At 39.5% G+C, this 21,036-nt stretch overlaps 1 protein-coding gene and 1 long non-coding RNA gene across 31 annotated transcripts in view; one reads left to right on the top strand and one right to left on the bottom strand.

The window, feature by feature from the left end:
- Positions 1 to 481: 481 nt before the first annotated feature.
- Positions 482 to 13,997, bottom strand: LOC108716986. 2 transcript variants are annotated; one of them, XR_001935802.2, is made up of 4 exons: positions 13,862 to 13,997; positions 4,834 to 4,887; positions 3,640 to 3,742; positions 482 to 1,667 (listed from the first exon to the last, which is right to left on the bottom strand). It is a non-coding gene; the product is annotated as an uncharacterized LOC108716986 (long non-coding RNA). The 2 variants fall into 2 exon arrangements; XR_005961363.1 differs by lacking the exon at positions 3,640 to 3,742.
- Positions 13,745 to 21,036, top strand: part of LOC108716985 (disks large homolog 1) — a 116,524-nt gene continuing 109,232 nt past the window's right edge. For 18 of the 29 annotated variants that reach the window (XM_041563285.1, XM_041563300.1, XM_041563283.1 and 15 more), the window contains exons 1-3: positions 13,745 to 13,811; positions 17,358 to 17,489; positions 20,575 to 20,741. In XM_041563285.1, the coding sequence (XP_041419219.1) occupies positions 13,760 to 13,811; positions 17,358 to 17,489; positions 20,575 to 20,741 (351 nt within the window). In that variant the 5' untranslated portion in view covers positions 13,745 to 13,759. Of the gene's footprint in view, positions 13,812 to 14,061; positions 14,617 to 17,357; positions 17,490 to 20,574; positions 20,742 to 21,036 lie in introns of those variants that run through there. The other 11 variants (XM_041563289.1, XM_041563284.1, XM_041563282.1 and 8 more) reach the window with 7 other exon arrangements.

Genomic DNA, 21,036 nt, shown 5'->3' with positions numbered 1-21,036 from the left:
GTTGCATAAGAACCAGGTGCACTCTCAAACAGAGTCTCAATCCACATGGGACTACCAAATGGCCAATCACAGCACTTATTTGGCACCCCAAGAACATTTTTCATGCTATTGTTGCTCCCAAATTCCTTTTACCTCTGAATGTTGCTCATGGGTTCAAAAGGTTGGGGATCCCTGTCTAGCCTAAAGGAGTGGCCTCTAGTGTGTTGATCATTTTAAATGATGCACTCTAATGTACCTGTAAAGATTAATCATGTCCCCTGGCAAGCATTTTTTTTCAGAAAAAACAACCCAACCATGACAGTCTTATGTCCATTCCTTTTAACCAGTTTAGTTGCAGTCTCTGCACTCTCTCCAGCTCATTTATATCATTATAAAAGGGGTGGTTCACTATAAGTACGTTATAGAATAGCTAATTCTAAGCAACTTTTCAATGTGCGCCTTAATTTTTTATATGATATAGTTTTTGAATTATTTGCCTTCGTCTCTTGACTCTTTCCAGCTTTTATATACATAAAAATAGAGAATTATTTTTATTACTTACTGTCACCTACAATGACAGCACTTACCAACATGAGTATTCCCCACCCCTCAGGTCACTGGACAAGAAAGGGTTAACCCCATCACACTATACTGTAACATCCACCTTACACCGCTCCCTCATTGTCTATGTTTCCTAGCCTTAGAAGGGAGTGAAGTTGGTGAGTGCTGCCATGGTAGGTGACCTGGAAATTAAAATTACGGTAAGTAATAAAAAATGTCTCTATTTTCCAAGCCACCCATGGCAGCTATCACCAACATGAGAACAACCAAAGCTAGTAAGAAGGGAGGGACACAGTTGATTCTTATAGTAATTATTACGCATGCAACACAGCCTGCAACACTTTCCTCCCAAATCTAACATCTTGGGAAAGTAAAACATTCAACTTATAATGTCTGATGAATCTTGCAGCCTTACAAATTGAATCAGGTGGTGCTTTGGCTTCTGCCGTCTAGGGGCAGCCAATGCTCTGGTAGAGTGAGCCTTTAAGTCTCTAGGCACCTTTCTGCCTGCCTTGTGATAGGGCGAACACTATGCAGCAAATAATCCATCGACTAAGGAGCCAGACCCCTTGTTGGGCCTCTAGGTATGACAAAGACTCTCTCCATCTTCCTCCATGACTCTGTACGGGCCAGATAATGTGATATCACATGAACAAGATCCAAGGTATGCCATTGACGTTCCTGCTCAGTCTTTGGATTCTAACAAAATGAGGGTAAGGTTATTTCTAAATCCAGGTGAAATTGTGACACCACCTTTGGAAGAAATTCAAATGCTGACCTCAAGATAACTTTGTTAGAAAAGATGACAGTCTCAGGTTCTTTTGCAGAGAGGGAATGAATTTTCCCCACTCTGCAAGCTGAAGTAATTGCCGCAAGGAACAAAACTTTTAAAGCGGCGTGCCAGTCCGAGGCATTCTCAAGAGGTTCGAAAGGAGCCGACGTTAAGATCTTGAGGATTAAAGGCAAATCCCATCGAGATATTCTCAGTCATCTCGCTGGACACACTTTTTTCAATGCATTAAACATACAAATAACCAGGGGTTCTTCTGCCCAGCACCTGTCAGTTAACTCCAAAAGCGCAGACACTTGTCCTCTCAAGGTACTGACGCTAAGCTTCCTTTGGTATCCTGCAAAAAGAAAATGCACCAAGTCAGCCGCACAAGGATGTCTGGGATCAAACCTCTGAAGAAGAGAAAAACTGCAGCACCTCTTGTTTGCAAATTGTGAGAATTTATTACAATTGGTCAGTAACAGGCTGTTACTGACCAATTGTAATAAATTTTCACAATTTGCAAACAAGAGGTGCTGCAGTTTTTCTCTTCTGCTGTATATTTGGCCCATGCCAAGGGCCTGTACGCTGCTTTGCACTCTGACTGAAAGGAACTTATATGAGGTGGTTGAAGCACACACAACTGTATACTTGGGATCAAACCTCTGATCTTAAGCAAATTTGACAAAACAAGAACAAACACAATAATATTGATTTGACGTAGACTTTTTTCTAGATTTCAATAGCAACAAGGCCCACATCTGAGAGCCTTTGCCTCTCAACTTCCATGCCATCAGTGATAGATGGAAAACATCCTGAAAGGGAACCGGGCCCTGCATCTGTAGATCTTTTAAGGCAGGTAGTTTCATTGGAGACTCCACCATCATTTGCCTTAAGAGAGGAAACCAGGGACGCCTGGGCAAAAATGGGATTATTGCAATCACTCAGGCCCCCTCTTTTTAATCTTTTTCAGCACCCTCCAAATCAAGGGAAAGGGTGGAAAGGCATAGCCAAACATCTCTCTCCAGTTCTGGTTTAGAGCATCCACTCCACTGGACTTCTGGGATGGGTAGCTGGAAAAGAACCTCTTGCACTTGTGATTTTAATCCAAGGCTATGAGCTCTATTTCTGGACTGACATACCTCTGGGTTATGGTATGGAACACAAAGGGATTTTGACACCACTCTCCTGCTCAGGAAGCCTGCCTGCATATTACATTTTCCTGCCACATAAAAGACTACTAAATGGTGGTAGCAGAGAGAAAGCACACTCCCTGGAAATTAGTAAGCCATTCTAGTGACCTGCATAGATAAGGAGGGAGTGGTGTAGGGCGGATGTTATAGTGTGATGGGGTTAACCCTTTCCTATCCAGTGACCTGAGGGGCGGGGACTACTCATGTTGGTGATAGCTGCCATGGGTGGCTTGGGAAAAATGTTCTGTAAGGTTACCAATGTATTGCTACTTTGTATTACTCATTTTTATGTTAAGACCCTCTCATATTCATATCCCAGTCTCTCATTCAAATCAATGCATGGGCCCTAGCAACCAGATTGCTGAAATTGCAAACTCCAGTTTGAATTTCTTATTTGTCAGCATTTACTCCTGGGTTTCTTATCTTAATCTGGTCATGCACAGGCTGATGAATGCTGCTGACTTGGCCCCTCCAGCCTGAGCTGGCACCTTATTGGCCCACGTAAGGGTTCCTTGCCTCAATATCTGCACAAAAATCAGGCATATATCCATTTGGCAGGTTTGAAAAACACATCCGGAGAGGTCTGTCTAGGCTTACATTATGATCCAATCTCTGGCCAAATAATGGTGTGTAGGTGGCCAAATCAGGTAGATCAGCTTGTTTGGTGACCCTTTTAAACAGGTATTAGCAGGTATGGCCAAGCTTTAGAGGACTTTTACACTTAGGATGCAATAGACAGTGTGAATCAATCTGTTGTGTCTGAAGATCAGCTTGAATCTGTCAACTTTCACCACTATTCACTTCTTGATAACATTGTGTACAGTAGATATATAGTGAATGAAGTACCCCCTCATGTAAAATATAAGATATTATTATAATTTACTTAGGAGTTCCATGAGGCAGAAGGCTGATGGAACTCTGAGGTGACTTTTAATATCCTCATATTTTGCAACAGGGGGTACTTTATTTATAATAATCAGGGAGTCATGAGATAGAAATGACATCACTAAACTCCGATTATAACAGATGACATCACTAAGCATCGTTTATAGGATATTCATTTCTCTTGTGTATTATAGTAATATAATGGCCTCACATGTTGGACTTGAAACCTTGAGCTTGTTCATGTTTTCTTACCATCTCAGACATTTCTCAGCTTTCATTTCTGTTCTCCATGTTCAGCATAGTGCTAAGAGACAACTCAATCAGACTGAAGACATGCTTCTTATATTGCAGGCACCTGCAACTCAACAGGTGAGTTTACTTGAAAATTGAAGGATAACTGCCTGCTTGAAAACCACATACAGTGGAACATTTTTTAGGGAACTAGAATAAAAATGGTGTAAAAATCTGGGAAAATGCAAAATTAGGGAGATGAAATAACATAGAATAGGACCACAAAAACTAAAATGGGGGGGGGGGTGTGTAAAATTGAGGTTTTACTTTATGTCTACAACTTACAAAAGGTGCCACTAACTAACTAACAGTCCATTTTAGGATGTGTCTATAGCACAGGTAAGGTTTAGTTTTTTTCCCAGTTTGTGTTGTTTTATCGCAAGCAAAAGAAATGCATGTGAATACCAAAGCATTACTATGTTCAACAATTTACTGACAGTAGTTGAAAATAGTATATATAGATTGTATACCTTGTATACTCTTTTTTGACAATGCACAAATAAATAAAAACTTTTAAAAAATTGTGATAACTATTGCAATATATGATCTCATTTACTAAAGGAAAGCAAAGTGCATAAAAAATTCGTTTTTTCCCTCAATGTACCATGACCCCATTCCTTTGTAGCCAACAATGACAAACACAAATAACCTGGAGCACATAAACTGGAGCACATAAGCTGTATAAAGTGCATACTATGTACTTATTTTGTAGAATATGTGCTTAGTCAGTTTCTCTGTTTTATGTTGTAGAATATGTGCTTAGTCATTTTCTCTGTTTTGTCTTTTGTTCCACTTTGCTTACCCCTTTCGTCTTTATCTTCCCTAGATTTCTTTTTCTAATGTCTTTCTCTCACATTCTAAATATTTACATTGCCCTTTTCTTCTTGAATGTGCATTTCAGCCTCTATCTCCTACTTTAATATTGTCTTTTCTTCCCTTTTATCTCATCTCTATCTTTTCCTCCTTTTATCTCATCTCTTTCTTTTCCTCACCTATCTCCCCACTGCCCTTTAACTTTCATTTCCCTTTAAAGGACCAGTAACGTCCAAAACTTTTTTTTAAAAAAAAATTTGTTTGTATAGAAAGAAAAAAAAAAACACCAAGACATATGTAACTTTAAAATCTTTAAAAAGTCTTTATTAAAAAATAACTTACCGACACTCCGCTTGAGCTCCTCTTCATAAAAGCCGACAGGATGACAATCTCCTCCTAAAGAAGGCAGGGAAGACAAATTAAGCGTCGCATGCTGGATCGTCGCCCTTTCTGAAGAGGAGCGCAAGCAGAGAATCGGTAAGTTATTTTTTGATAAAGACTTTGTGATTTTAAACTTACATACAGTATGTATTGTTTTTTTTTTACGTTCTATACAAACGAATTTTTTTTAAAAAAAAATTGATATTACTGGCAAAGCAGTAAGTGGTGTTGTGGCTATTTTGTTACACATCCAGTCACTCCAGCCTTTATACATTACATTTTTGGCTAACTAGCTATATTAGAAACATTTTTATTTTGCACAACCTATTTAACCAGTTTTAATTTTCACACTGAACTGAACTGTTCCTTTAAGCGCCAATGGCCTATCCTAGAGAAAACTCTGCTATAAGCAAAAATAATTATGCATTATTTCTAATGGCGTGTATGCACTACTAGATGGACATTTTATCAAATAAATCTGCTCATTAAAGCATGGGTTGACCCATTGCCCTCAAAAAGCTTGAGTGCAAGAAGGCATGAGATTAACATGTGAACTCAATTTTTCTGTGAAAACACATCAAAACTCTCACCCTACCACCAGACTACAGACTACATGGAAGAATAGGTCTATTGATATATTTTTGCTATATCTTAATGGCTCTGGTGATAAGTCTCTTGAAAATTAAGTATTTAGCCATTTTCTAGCTTGCACACACATATTTTAATTGGCAAGTTCCCCTAAGAGGTACTATATATTAAATACAGGTCCCCCCATGCAAATATCCACATAACGCAAATCATAGAACTAGATGATGTAAAGGGGAAACAGATTCCCATCAATTGATGGATCAAAACATACAAGAATTTGAAGGAAAAGTAACACCAACATTTTTTTTAAGTGTTTTACAATGTATTGTTGAGTTGCGCTGGTAAAAATTGTGTCTTTGCTTCAGAAACACATTCTAAATGCTAGGAAATGGACAAGTGAGGCACAGAATGGCTGCATCCAATGAAATACAAAATTAGGCGAAGGAGGGGCTGCATGTGCGGATTTGCATTGAGGTTAGGGAAGGCTAAGCCTTCATAAACCTAACTGACAAAAAAGAATGTGACAAAGCTTTTCCCCCTCAAGTTGTAAAGCTAGCCATAGACATGGAGATTATAGCCTATGTCGGACAAATAATCGTTTGTGACAATCTTCCAACCTGCTACTAATCATTCAGATTTTAAAAGAGTAGTAAAGAGAACAAATCACACGATGCTCAGGCCATTAATTGACAGACAGCAATCGTACGAAGGTTATGTCCGACAAATAGTAGTGAGTCTTCCATTGATATAGTCAGCTAGGCAATATATGCAGAGCTCTTATAGGTAGACAATATAAACCTTTTAACCTTTCTGAATGACTGACTTACCTGAATGTATTACAGGAAATTTTACACTGATGGTTCTGCGGGAAGCTACCTTGATTAAAATCCGCTGTTACTAAGCAAAGAACTAATGCTGACTTGCTAGGGATGGGATGACAGAGGGCTTTTAGGGGATGCTGGGAATTGCCGTACAACAAGCTAGATATCATTGATGTATATAATGAAAGACTGAGGGTTGAGGACATACACACTCACTGCTCCCACAAGTCCCTGCCATTCCCATACACAGAGTCCCCACGTATTAGAGGTACCTGCAAATAGTAACTTTTTTTAATGGGGTGAATGACTTTTTTTTACTTCAAGCAGTGTCGGACTGGGCCGGCGGGAAACCGGGAAAAAACCCGGTGGGCCCCGGCCTTCATGGGCCCCCGCCGGCCCAGCCCCCCTCCCCCAATGTTCTGGCCCCCCTCCGCCGATGTCTGGGCCCCCAAATAAAAATTTATCTGTTTGCCGGTATCGCATGCGCGTCGGTGTTTGCACATGCGCACCGGCGTTTGTGCGCACACCAGCGTGCGCCGAGACGTTCGCGCATGCGCGCTGGCGAGCGGCCAGACGCTTGCGCATGGGGGGGCCGGAGTATAGTTACCCGGTGGGCCCCCCCATGTCCAGTCCGACCCTGACTTCAAGTGCAATCATAACAGTATATTATTCCCCAAGATTCTCGCCATATGATAAGGTGCCACAGGAGTTGTCGTTTTGTATATTGTCTTGGTGTTATTGTGAGGCTCTGTAACTCAATTGTCATGTGTGTTTTCTGGGCGGCTGCCAGTTATGGTCTGAATCACATTAGGGGGCCGATTCATCAAGAGTCGAATATCGAGGGTTAATTAACCCTCGATATTCGACTGGGAACTAAAATCGTTCGACTTCGAATTTCGAAGTCGAACGATTTAGCGCTAATCCTGCGTTCGATCGATCGAACGATTTTTCGTTCGATCGAACGATTAAATCGTTCGAATCGAACGATTAAATAGTTCGAATCGAACGATTTTAATCCAACGATCGAAGGAAAATCCTTCGATCAAAAAAAGGTTAGCAAGCCTATGGGGACCTTCCCCATAGGCTAACATTGACTTCGGTAGCTTTTAGCTGCCGAAGTAGGGGGTCGAAGTTTTTTTTAAAGGGGAAGTACTTCGACTATCGAATGGTCGAATAGTCAAACGATTTTTCGTTCGATTCGTTCGATTTCGTTCGAATTCGAACGAATTTAACCAATTCGATGGTCGAAGTACCCAAAAAATACTTCGAAATCCGAATTTTTTTCATTCGAATCCTTCACTCGAGCTTAGTGAATCGGCCCCTATAAGTTCTTACAAAAATTTTAAGTTTTGTCTCATTCAATATTAAAGCCTTCGGCTGTCCCCATCCCACAGCTACTTTACATGGCAGCACTGGGATATTCCTTTTACTAAAGCCTTTTAATAATAGCTGTGAAACACAGAGGTGAAAACAGAAACTCATGTGTTTCCATGCAGATTCCACAGCAACCAATATGTAACAAACAACAGGGCCCATTACCCTAGTTCACTCACTGGAAATGTAGTTTACGAGGGATTGTGTGACACTGCAACATACAAGGAATAATATAAGGTAATATTATAAGGACAGTAGAAGCCACAAGACGTTTCATGATCATTTAAATGCACAATGTCCAAGACTGATGCTTTTACACAGGCCACGGAAATCCAAGGTGACTTCTACTATCCATGGAAAATAACAAGCAATTTGCATCTAAAATTGCACCTTTTACACATCGAATTTTCAGTTCTATCTGGTTCCCAGTGGCATCAATGCAGGGGATTACTTTACATTTATTTTATAGGGAAAAAAACTCATATCTAGGGTTGCCACCCGGCCGGTATTTTACCGGCCTAGCCGGTAAAACACCTGCCAAGGCCGGGGCCGGTATTACAAATTTACCGGCAATGTAGCTGCCGGTAAATTTGTAATACCCTCAAAAAGACCCCCTCGGCCAGCCCCCAATCCCTTGTAAAACGTACCTTGTCCTTCGGTTCTTGTCCTGGCAGCGCCGTGGCCCCGCCCCTTTGTGGCATAACCCACCCCCTATGACATCACACCACGCCCACTTTTTGTACCCGCCCCCACCAGCCGGAATTATTTTTGGGAAAAGGTGGCAACCCTACTCATATATGGCTGGGAGCAGAGAGAAACAGGGTGGGATTCAATTAGGCTGAGAGTTGTGAGTCATGAGGGTGGGACTCAAAATTGCTGGTAGGGCTGGAAGCAGAGACAGAGGCATGGACAGATTTTCACTGGGAAGGCTAAGCCTACCCAAACCTAACTGACAAAAAAAGAAGAAAAAGCTTTATGACTGGTTTTCCCTCTTAAAGGAACAGTAACACCAAAAAAAAGTTTTAAAGGAATGACAATATAATGTATTGTTGCCCTACTCTGGTACAACTGGTAAGTTTGCTTCAGAAAGACAACAATAGTATAAAAACACGCTGCTGTATAGTGATGGGGGCAGCCATTCAAGCACAGGATACAAAGTAGCAGGATTGAAACTAGCAAGAGAAAAAGCACCTAAGGAGAGTAACATAAGAGAGCAGAATAAGGGAACCCATCCTCAAAAAAATGAAATATCAGTGCTGCTGCTATTTATCGGCAGTGTGCATGTTTTCTCTAAAGCAAAATAAGGGTGCCACTATGTGCAAGAATTTAAAAATTCCCCCTAAAGCTTCTATTTCCAACTCTTTTGATCCTATATCTGAGCCTGAAGTCTCTAAACTTCTCCTATCTTTTCCATAAACAACTTGCTCACTTGATCCTATCCCATCACCTCTACTAAAACAGGGTGCTCCTGTCCTTACTCATATATTCAATTCCTCACTAACAACTGCTACTTTGCCCTCATTATTCAAACAGGCCTGTGAAAAGCACATTCTGAAAAAGGTTACACTGGACCCATCCTGTTTGTCTAACTACCATCCTGTCTCTCTCCTACCGCTAGCCTCTAAACTACTGGAACGTCTCGTCTTCTCGCGTATTTCTAACTTTCTCTGCACCAATAATCTGCTTAGCCTTATGCACTCTGCCTTTCGCGGCCTTACCTGCACACTTCACTGAGACTGCCTTATGTATAGTTGCAAATGATCTCCAGACTGCTAAGGCCTCATCCTCCTGGACTCATTTACTGCTTTTGATACGTATCTAGTATAGGTCAATCTAAAAACAACTGGACTTGCTGAGTAATCAATGAAGACGTTTCACTACTCATCCGAGCAGCTTCTTCAGTTCAACTGACTGGTGTGGGAAATTCTCGGCATATAAACTCTTCCACTAATCCATTTACAATGGCACATTGTAACTCTTCAAAGAGGAGACATCTGAAGAAACTCACAGAGGTGTTGATTCTGTGTAGTTGTGATAGGATTATCCAATGTGTCATGCAACTCCTAGATACAGGTGTTACTTGTGAGAGTTGCATGAATGGATGTGTGAAGTGTTCTGAATCCGCCGGGGTACAGATGTTAGAACAGCATTGTATGTAGCAGACAGGTGGTGTCGAAGGCCCCCACCTCTGTTCAGAGATGGTCTCTCCACCTTGACATGAATCGCCTCTTTCACGCCTCGTTCAAACCAGCGGTCTTCTTTATCCAAGATTTGGACCTTGCTGTCTTCAAAGGAGTGTCCCTTGTCTTTTAAGTGTAGAAAGACAGCTGAGTTTTGCCCTGTAGAGTTCTCCCTCCTGTGCTGAGCCATTCGCTTGGAGACCAGTTGTTTTGTCTCCCCAATGTATAGATCTGTGCACTCCTCGCTACACTGGACTCCGTATACCACATTGCTTTGTTTTTCTTTTGGTGTTTGATAAAATCTTGTTGGCTCTGTGACTTTTTTCTGTGGAACCCAGGCGCAGGCTACAAGGGGTGAGACCCTGATGTCGGCATCTGAGATTAAAGCGTAGATGGTTTCGATAGTCTGCCACTTTTCTTGCTGTTCTTTCATATTCCCGAACCAGTTTTAGAGTATTCTCTCCAAAATGAATGGCAATATGACTATGAAGATTTTCATTCATCCAGGTCATAGTATATCTAGTATAGGTCAATCTAAAAACAAAATCTGATCAAAATCCCGTGTAGTTTAGCCCTAAAGCTGGCCATAGACGCACAGATCCTATCTGACGAATCGAGGATTCGTTCGATTTTTGGATCGTGTGGTGAGTGCTGACATCTTTCGTCCGGCGGAGATCGGTCGTTTGGACAGGTTTGATATTGACCCGATGATCCCGCCGGAGCCCATTGCGCATCGTAATTGGATCGTTCAGCCGAACGTTCAGATTACACCCAATATAGCCATGCTCGTTAATGGCATATCGGGGAAAGATTTGCTCGTTTGGCGATGTCGCCAAACGAGCAGATCTTTGCGTCTATGGCCACCTTAAGGGTAGGACTTCACGCGTGCTGCGTTTTCATCCGACAGTCGGATAAATGTAGTTCTTACCTGCGATTTCTCCTTCACTTCCTGTTTCTTTAGAATATCCGACACGTCACATGCGTTTTGTCACATAGCGACATGTCGGCTCCTCTCGCATCGTGAAGTCCGACCCTAAAGGTAAATGTCCTCTTTCATTATTTAAAGGGGTGGTTCACCTTTAAGTTAACTTTTAATATATTATAGAACGGCCAGTTCTAAGCAACCTTTCAATTGGTCTTCATTGTTTTTATTTTATAGTTATATAATTATGTGCATGAATCTCTCCAGTTTTCAAACAGCGGTCACTGACCCCATCTAATATAAAAATGCTCTGTAAGTCTACACATGTATAGCTATTGTAACTTTTTATTACTCGCTTTATATTCAGGCCTCTCCTATTCATAATGTGATTATGCGATTGAAGAAGCGGTTATGGCGGAGCTCACCGCGGCGTTCAGCGATCCCTTCCTGGTCGCAGCTATCGCGAGACTTCAGGTGTTAGACCCATGTACACCAATCTTCACGCAAATAACTTCTCGCTAGCAGCGCCGACCATTCAACGGAGGGGACACCGATGTTTTAATATCAATCCGGCTTTATTATTTCACACAGTGTAGAGTTACATTCACAGTGGGTGCGCTATATCAACCTACGCGTTTCGTGTCTAAGTGAACGACACTTCCTCAGGGTTACAATTACATCACGTGTCTATGTGTTTAAATAGGGTCCAAGTGCAAATCAATTCACATTTAAAGGTGCAGTATGTGTAAATAGTTATTAATAATGTGTACAATCATAAAAATACATCAAGATACATGAAATATATATATTAAAGTGCAAGTGCTTATTTGTATTGTATAGATAAATAAATAATTTAATAAGTGTACTAAATTTTATAAACTGTATACATTTTTTTAAAATACATAAATTCTCTATAATTATTCGTGATCAAAATTATATATACATACAATAAATTTAATATCAATATTCATGTCTATCTTGATCTCTATTCAATTTAATTAAATTATTTGTCCACATCTTAAAGGTAATCAATTAAATAGAGTAAAAAAGATTAAAATGAAAATGCCCATCATGTGATTTTTTGTGTTGTTATTTCTTAACACGTTAGAGTAATAATGGTGTAATGTAAGTATAAATATAATTTATATAATTTCAATGGATATAGTGCTGAATTAATTAATTAATTATTAATTATTAGCTCTTATATTCAGAGGACATTTATTCTATCAATTTGTATTCGAATTCTTATATCTCCAATTCCTCTTTACCTAGCGCTATTACGGAATTTATTTCATCGGACAATAGATTTATTAGCTGTGATTTATATCCCTTAATCAATAAAAAATCTAATCTCACAGTCCTTATTCAAACCATATGGTACTAGTCTCCAATAGTGACATCCACTTGATTTCTTTCTTAGATAACAATTTGTCTATGTCTCCTTTCCTTTTTCCCAGTCTTACAGTTTCTATAACCTGAAATGAGACAAAGTTCTCGTTAGCACTGTGTTCATTAATTATATGTGCTGCTATAGCTGAGGATATGTCAGATCTGTTTATGCAGGCTACATGTTCAAGTATTCTATCTTTGACTTTCCTAGTTGTTTTTCCTACATATTGTTTTCTACATCTGCACGTAGCAAGGTAGATTACATTTGCAGTACGGCAATTCGCATGTCTTATTTTGATAAATTTGTCCTGTCACTGTACTATGTATTTCTTTGGAGACATTCACAAATCTGCAACATTTACAGATATTGGCCCCACACTTACAGGTCCCTGTGGTCTGTAGCCAATTCTTTCTATCAGTTTTTTCGGGCAACATACTTGGCGATACTCTGTCCCTTAGGTTATACCCTCGTCTATAGACAAATTGTGGATCCTGTAATTCAAGTCTTGATAAAATCGGATCGGACTTCAGTACCTTCCAATGTCTAAGAATAATACGTTGTATCTCCATGGCTTCTAAGTTGAGCAGTAATAAATCTCATTCTTCCTATTTCTTGTGTTGATTGTTTTTCTTTTTTACATCTATAGGTAGAGAGTAGTTTTTCTCTATTGGCTAATACTGCCTTTTCATATGCTCTTTTTATATTATCTGTTTTATATCCTCTTATTAGGAGTCTATCCCATAACTCCATAGATCTCTGCTGGAAAGCATCCCAAGTGAAACAATTCTGTCTCAAACGTATGAATTGTCCAGTCGGTATGCTCTCCAGCACAGATCTCGGATGGCTACTTTGTCGCTGTAGGAGAGAATTAATAATAATAATAATAATAATAATAATAATAATAACTATTTACACATACTGCACCTTTAAATGTGAATTGATTTGCACTTGGACCCTATTTAAACACATAGACACGTGATGTAATTGTAACCCTGAGGAAGTGTCGTTCACTTAGACACGAAACGCGTAGGTTGATATAGCGCACCCACTGTGAATGTAACTCTACACTGTGTGAAATAATAAAGCCGAATTGATATTAAAACATCGGTGTCCCCTCCGTTGAATGGTCGGCTCTCCTATTCATACTCCAGACTCTTAGTCAAAACAATGCATGGTAGCTAGGGTAATCTGGACCGTAGCAACCAGACTGCTGAAATTGCAAACTGGAGAGTTGCTTAATAAAAAGCCGAATAACTCAAAAACCACAAATAATTAAAAAATGAAAACCAATGACAAATTGCCTCAGAATATCACTCTATGCATATGTGCCCTAGCTGTAATTAATTCACCCATGTTTTCCACACCAAAAATGGAATTTTCTGGATTGTGCCAATACTGCAAGCAAGCAAAGTCTACTGTTCAGTCATAAATGCATGTCAAGTAGTGTACGCACTTTCATTTACAACATGAAACTATCGTCCTGTTTAACTCACGCTGCAGCTTTAAAAAGGTGTGGAGAGTGACGTCACGTTCTGTCCCACCCGCTCACCTTTTACCCTTTTCACACAGTCAATATGAAACCTGCCAGCAGCAGTCGAACTCCAACCCCAGCATGCAAAGAAAGCCTGTGTTTAACGCTGGGCGCTGTAGTTCTAAAACAACTGGTTAGTCTCAGGTTTGAAATCAATGGCATCCATAGGTTCGCTGTTCATACCTCCCTATGTCAAGGTACAATCCGGCTCTCCCGCCCGGTCAAGATCACTCCTTATTGGAGGAGACGTGGAGTGCTTTGGAAAGAGGGGGGTGGGGTCACGTGGCACTTTCAGCCCAGCTCCAGGGCGCCATTTTGGAGGAAAGTTTGGGATTTCAGAACGGAGGGAGAAATAGGAGGTGTTAAAAAGGAGGAGGAGGAGAAAGGCGGGGGGAGCGGATACTGAAAGACTAGATGAAGAAGTAAAGGAGGAGGGAAGAGGGGCGACAAGAAAGAGAAGAGACACACAAGAAGGAGACGATGAGTGAACTTTTTGTAAAGCCTTGAGCTTCCCACTTTCCACTGTGGATCAGGAGGAGACGGAAACTTCTGCTGCCCCCTATCAGCAACTCTATACTCGCGCAGAAGCGCCCCGCCCCTTGTCTTGTGGAAGGGGCTGCCAGAGAGGCGCCTAAGACTTTGAGTCTGCATCGTATCACATTTTTGATACACAATATGTGTTGTTTAAAGTCACATAGTTGAGATCCCCCTTTCACAGTCTGTGGATTAGTCCTTTGGAGAATAACCCCAGTAGGAAGGACTTTCCCACTGTTGCGTTTAAGGGGGAGGAGGAACTCTCATTGCAGTATCCTCCTCCTCCGGGAGATTATCCCGTGGAGCCTCCTGCTGAGGGTACGAGTGTTGTCCGGGGTCAAGCTGCCGGCTGATTGTTGCTGTGTGGTTTCGTGGGGGCCGCACCATGCCTGTCAGGAAGCAAGGTGTGTGTCCTGCATCACTTCTATCATTTATGTGTGTCGTGTTTGTGTAGAGAGGGATCCGTTGTAAAAGCATGGCTGAGTGGAACAGCCCACGTTGTTCCAATAAGAAAAGTTAGGCTGTAAACTAATCTATGGGCTTTTCTGCTGCAGACAAACTTTACTTTTCACCAGTTACTTTAGTGCCAAGGAAACCGGTTGTTTAAAAAGAGGATTTCAGGCCACACAGAGACTTTAATGTATATGTTACTAAATACTAGCAAAATCCTTTCATTTGTCCACCCAGGAGTAGTCTCAACAGATACACTTTGCACATATGACAGGCCTTGCATTCGTTCTCAGTGCCCAGGAATTTTAGAACTTTTCATCTAAAGCCCTCCCCTCTTTCCCCTTCTGAATATAGCTTTTCACTCTGGTCAGTGTTTCATGTGGCTCCACGTAGCCTGCTGGAGAAGCGCTCTGTTCTTTTAAATGGTACTATTGCCCAAAATGAGGCACTTTCTTTTTAAATGTCTTCAATAGTAGTGTTTATGGTTTTAGGTAAGAGGTAAGAGAGAATTGTTTTTCAAATGTGGATAACATAAAGGGAGTTCTTATACTTGAGTAGGAGGAGTATGGTTCTTAGTGCTGTTTCTCAATTCCTTTTTTCATAATACATAGTTTTTCTCATGCTTTATGGAAAGCCAAGAGATACAGAGCCTTTGAGCGAATGATATTGTTTACAATGAGTAGTGGGACCCATGCTAGCATGTATAGATACCCAAGGAGTTTTTGGTAAGAGTTTTTCTCTTTTGCTTTCCATTGACTTCTTCCTGGAAAAGTTCCTAGAGACAAATCTACATGAGCTTGACATACATAGTGCACAGGGTGCTGTGGATATTGCGTATGCCATCCGCCTAAAAAGATTTGCATAGTGGCTTATATAAGAAAGCAAAACAAATGCATTTGTTTTCAGTATATTTATAAAAGCTAGATATAGTACAGGTATGGCATCCCTTATCCAGAAAACTCTGAAATACAGAAACGCTATATCCCATAGACTCCATTATAAGCAAATAATTCTACATTTTAAAAATGATTTCCCTTTTCTCTCTAATAATCAAACAGGTGGCTATATTTTATCCTAACTATAATCTGCGTGCATCCACATTGCTGGCAAAACAATCCTATTGGATATTATTGTTCTTGAAATTATAATAATTGTTTGTTCTGTAATTATTTGTTCTTTAAATATTTAGTACACTGTATAGTGGAAAAGTGTTGGGGGGGGGGGAATAACTTAAGCCAGTTTTGTGCCTGAACAGTGTTGTGTATTTCCTGTTGCAACGATGGCTGTCGGTAACAGCAGTTATAGTGATGAGAAGTCAGCACTCACCAATAAACAATTGATGCTCATTTGCATGTCACATGGCCTTCATAATTTTTCATACAGAATTAAAAAGAAAATTTAAATCGCAATTATGTCATGCTTATATGGCTTCATGCTATTGTAAAGGCTGAAAAGTGTAATTTCTGATAACTTGTCCACATGTGACCAGAGTTGCTCAGTGTTTTTTAGAATCATAGATTCTAAGAGGCAGCACATACCCATTATGAACTCCCTGCAGTCCTGGATAGTGAGCACCTCAGTTGTTGTCATGGCAGTGTTTGGGTAAAGGTCCCCATACACAGGCAGATATAAGCTGCCGACAGAAAGCCGTCCAGATGTCGTTCGGGCAAATGTAAAAATCCCATTGGATCAAGGACTGCAGTTGATGAGGTCCTCGATCTGACCACCCATATTATCCTCATTGTAAACTGATCGTTGGGCCCTTGATTTGCCAAATATCGCCCATCTCAAGGTTGCCAAACGAGCGGGTGCCTGTATGTATGGCCAGTTTAAGAGAGGTCACAGATGCTGCTACAAAATGTATCCGCTATTGGAGCAAATTGTAACAGTTCAGAGTCAGCACCTGCATTACTGAGAATTCCAGAAAGGAAAAGTTAGGTTTAAGGATATTACGCACATTCGAGTGTAAATATGCACAAAACAAAGCCAACTGAAAATAATGGAATATGCACTATAGCAATTCCCACTGGGCACTTATGAGCCAACATCTGACGCGTAACACCAATATTTGCAGTTTTCAGCGGAAACGCCAATCTATCAAGCAAACGCCATATTATTGAACTCTATGGAATCTATCTATCTATATCCCAGTTTACATGGCTGAGAAATTAGAAATTTTTCAATTTTTTTTATGTATTTGATTATGGTTTCATTTTTTGCAGTGCTTTGTGTATTTTTCTGTATGTATTACTTTATATATTGCTACTAATATGCAGTGCTGTACAGTTTTACAGTATAGCAAAGAACATGCGGGGACTACAAGCATCCTAATAAATAAGTATAACTATTAAGTGCCATGTGGTAAAGAGGCACAGTAGGAATGCGGTCCCTGCCCCTTAGAGCTTACAGAATAGGTGCCATATTATTTTCAGTGGGGTTCACCATTATCTGGCATCCTTGTTAGACCTAGATTATAAAATATTCTTTTTGTTTTTCCTTACTACTAGTGTAATGTTGTGCAGGAAAGTTAATATGTTGTCTTTATTAATTCATTTATTAATATTTTTGATCATTCCCCAGATCTGGGTCTTATTCTAGTTTACAGTTGCAAAATAAACTGATAATTCAGGATTTACTTTTTTATTTCTGATGGTTAACTGTATTTGATTTGCATTTTACTTATCTGTCTCTACAGATACTCAGCGCGCTCTTGCCCTTCTGGAAGAATATCGCTGTAAACTTCATCAAACTGAAGACAAACAACTCAGGAAATCTATTGAGCGTGTAATTGGCATCTTTCAGAGTAATCTATTCCAAGCGCTTATAGGTACATGCTAGTTATGCTTTCGAATGAAGATTGATTCTATACATGTCAATAATATTTATATTGTACCGGTACAAGCAGCTTAAAAGATATGTAAATTATTCTTTTAATGTGGAGGCCAAATTCAGAGCAATATACTTGGACATGTAGGCCAGTCTTGGGGCATTTTCTCTGTTTAGGGACCCCTTGGGGCAGTTTAGAAAGGAAATCTTGCCAAAGAAAATCCATACTGAAACTGAAGTTGTTCGCTCTTTTTTTGCTTAACTTTTTGAGAACTTAGAACTAGTTTTTCAAGATAAATCTGTTCATTTTTTGCCATCTGTATATGTGGTAAGATCCTTCATGATTTGGTTTTGGAAAGAATGCAGTCTCAAAATCTATTGTAATAAATATGACCCAAAGGGATGCAGATATTGTGCACAAAAATACATTTTGTAGTATGTTATAGAATGGCTAATTCTAAGCACCTTCATTTTGTCTTTTTCATAGTTTTTTTAATTATTTGCCTTAATCTTATGACTCTTGCCAGCTTTCAAATGGGGGCAATGACCCCATCTAAAAACAAATGCTCTTTAAGGCTACAAACTTGTTGTTATTGGTACTTTTTATTACTCATCTTTCTATTTGGGCCTTTCATATTCCAGTCTCTTATTCAAATCAGTGTATGGTTGCTAGGGTAACTTGAACCATAGCAACCATAGCAAACTAGAGACCTGCCAAATAAAAAGCTAAATAGCTCAAAATCCACAAATGTTAAAAAATGAAAAACAATTGCAAATAGTTTCAGAATATCAATCTCTACATGATACTAAAAGTTATTTTCAACGTGAACAACCCCTTTAAATGCCCACCTTGAATTAGGAGACTTCAGTGTTTTTCCGGTCTTTAGCCTGGATACACCATTCTAGAGACTCCTGTCAAGGTGCTATTCAGATGACTATGCCCCTGACTTGTACTGTGTGGACTTGCACTGTGTGGACTTGCAGCCTATAGGAGGCTCTGTTTGACAATACACATGGTTTCTATGCTACTAAAGCTATCCTTCAAGCAAGGATTTCAAAAAGAAGCACCTGCTTTAAGGCCACTGAGAGAAACTTCCAAGGGGTCCTGGAGCAACTTGTTTCTCACGAGCCACTGGTTGAGGATTACTGATCTCCATATTTCAACAGTAATACTATCCCACCAAAATTCATAGACTAGACATTCAGAACTCCCTTTCAAGGTGGCAAAACCTAATTCAAAGTAGATTCATTCTTGGACAGAGTACAACCTGGGAAACATTTCTAGTGGAATGTCTAATGCCCATGCTAATTACTGAAGCAGTAATACTTTTCTTTATTGCTTGATGACATCTGTGCTGTAAAACATATTGGAGAATTACTGGCACTTGCTTGCAAAATGCCCTATATTCATATTCTTCTTGACTTGATAAATCCAAGAACTGATCCAACTTTCATCAAAAGATTCTTCACATTTGCTTTGTCAATTATTTTTACAAACTTTCTTTCAGAATCCTAAAAATATACTGTATATGCTAGGACAAACTTCATTGCCTAGATATTTAAGAGGTAGTTTACGCATGCTAAGATTTAATTTTAAGTGTAAGGAAACCCTGATTTGCTTAGTTTAACCATGGTTTGGCATTCCCATTGAATTGAACTGTTTTTCCCTCCCTGGTTTGGTGCTTCATTTAAGATAACAAATGCACAAAATCCAAGTCTTTGCTGGGGATGCCTATTAAAGGTAAGTAAAATGGTAAGTGTCTGACCTATTGGCACCACCATGTGAATCGGGGTTTCCTTGTGCTTAAAATCAGCTCTTGGTATAATAAAGACAGTGATGGTCAATTTGCAATTGGTCTTGATTTTATTTTTTTCAATGTATTTTTTTTTATGCGAGTATACAGTGAAACCTCAATTTTAAGTACCCTGATTTTTAAAGTTTTCCCACATTTTACATTTATTTGTGGTCCCACCAATTTATAATGCATTTCAATGGGTGCATTTTAAGTAATGTTTTCCCGCATTTTACATCAAAATTTTTTCCTGATGTACCCAAAAACTGTTTTTTTTCCTTTATGAATGTTATTTGTGAAACAGAGGTTTAAAATACTAACCAGATATATATTTTGCCATGGTTCTGCCTGTAAATGTTCAATTCCAATTTGCCTTCCCCTTATACAGTACTGCACCAATCACTTATTGCTTTAGGTTGTATATGTGACTGACAGAGTGGCCTTGCACATACCCCGCTCCCATAGTGTAACTTTAAAGCTGCAATGCTTAACCCTTGTTATTAACACAGTAAATATTGTATCTAAAAGTAAAACGGACTCCGGTGCTTATATCTTTTCAGTACTTTAACACATTTCCCTTATTTTACATAATTATTTCCTGGTCCCCTGAAAAATGTAAAATGGGGGTTCTACTGTAGTATGAGATTTCAGTAGCTATGTGGTTGCTAGGGTCCAATTTAGCTACCAAGCTAAATTATATGAAATTAATGAGAGATTGGAAGATGGAAACAACTCTTAATAGAAAGAAAAGTAATAAAAAGTAACAATAACAATATAATTGTAACTTCACATGAGCCTCTGTGCTGTTTGAAGACTGGAAATGAGCATAAATCGTAGACAAATATTTTTCAAAAAGTTAAAGAAGTAAATTAACACATCATGCTTGAATTTTCTAGAGCAGGGGACCCAAAATTTTTTACCCAGGAGCAACATTCAGATTGGTAGCCCCTATATGGAATCAGCCTACAGGAGGGTCATTTTGGTAGTACACCTGTATTATGCAACCAAAATTTGCCTCCAAGCCAGTGGTTAAAAATTAAGCACCTGCTTTTAAGCCACGGGGAGCAATATTCAAGGGATCAGAGAGCAACATGTTGCTCATGAGCCACTGGTTGGGGACCACTGATCTAGAGATTCGCTCATTATGTGCAGGCATGTGCCCAAACATGGTCATCTGCACCAAAATTACACTTTGTTGTTACAGTTATACCTTATTAAAGGAAACATTATCTACATCCATTACTTCTTGTTCCTTTGCTTTTTTTATGCCTACTTTGCTTCTGGATTTTCCAGATATACAGGAGTTTTATGAAGTGACCTTACTGGACAACCCCAAATCCACTGACAACACTAAACCGACTGAGCCAGTACAACCTGTAAATACATGGGAGTATTCCAGCCTTCCTAACTCCATAGCAACCTGTGAAACTCTACCAAGCAGCCTTATTTTAAATGTGGAGGTAAGCTGTTTCATTCATGCTCTTAAGAATAATTCTGTTGGAAGTTTATGGTATGAATATTGCTCCTTTATTAAAAAAATTACTATATTTCGTTCATGATAGTATGTTTGTTTTTTCTTCTAATGTTCAGTTTTAAATATTGGAGCAAAACAAAGCAAAGTGGGTGCAGGTATTGATGAATTCATAATAAATTGACTTCTTAAAGGAAAAGGAAAGGCTAAAATTAAGAAAGCTTGATCAGAAAGGGATATATAAATACACCAGTAAACCCTCAAAGTAATGCTCCTCTGAGTCC

The sequence above is a fragment of the Xenopus laevis genome, chromosome 5L (assembly GCF_017654675.1).
Source record: "Xenopus laevis strain J_2021 chromosome 5L, Xenopus_laevis_v10.1, whole genome shotgun sequence".
NCBI lineage: Eukaryota > Metazoa > Chordata > Amphibia > Anura > Pipidae > Xenopus > Xenopus laevis.
This window is presented reverse-complemented; position numbering and strand designations above follow the sequence as displayed.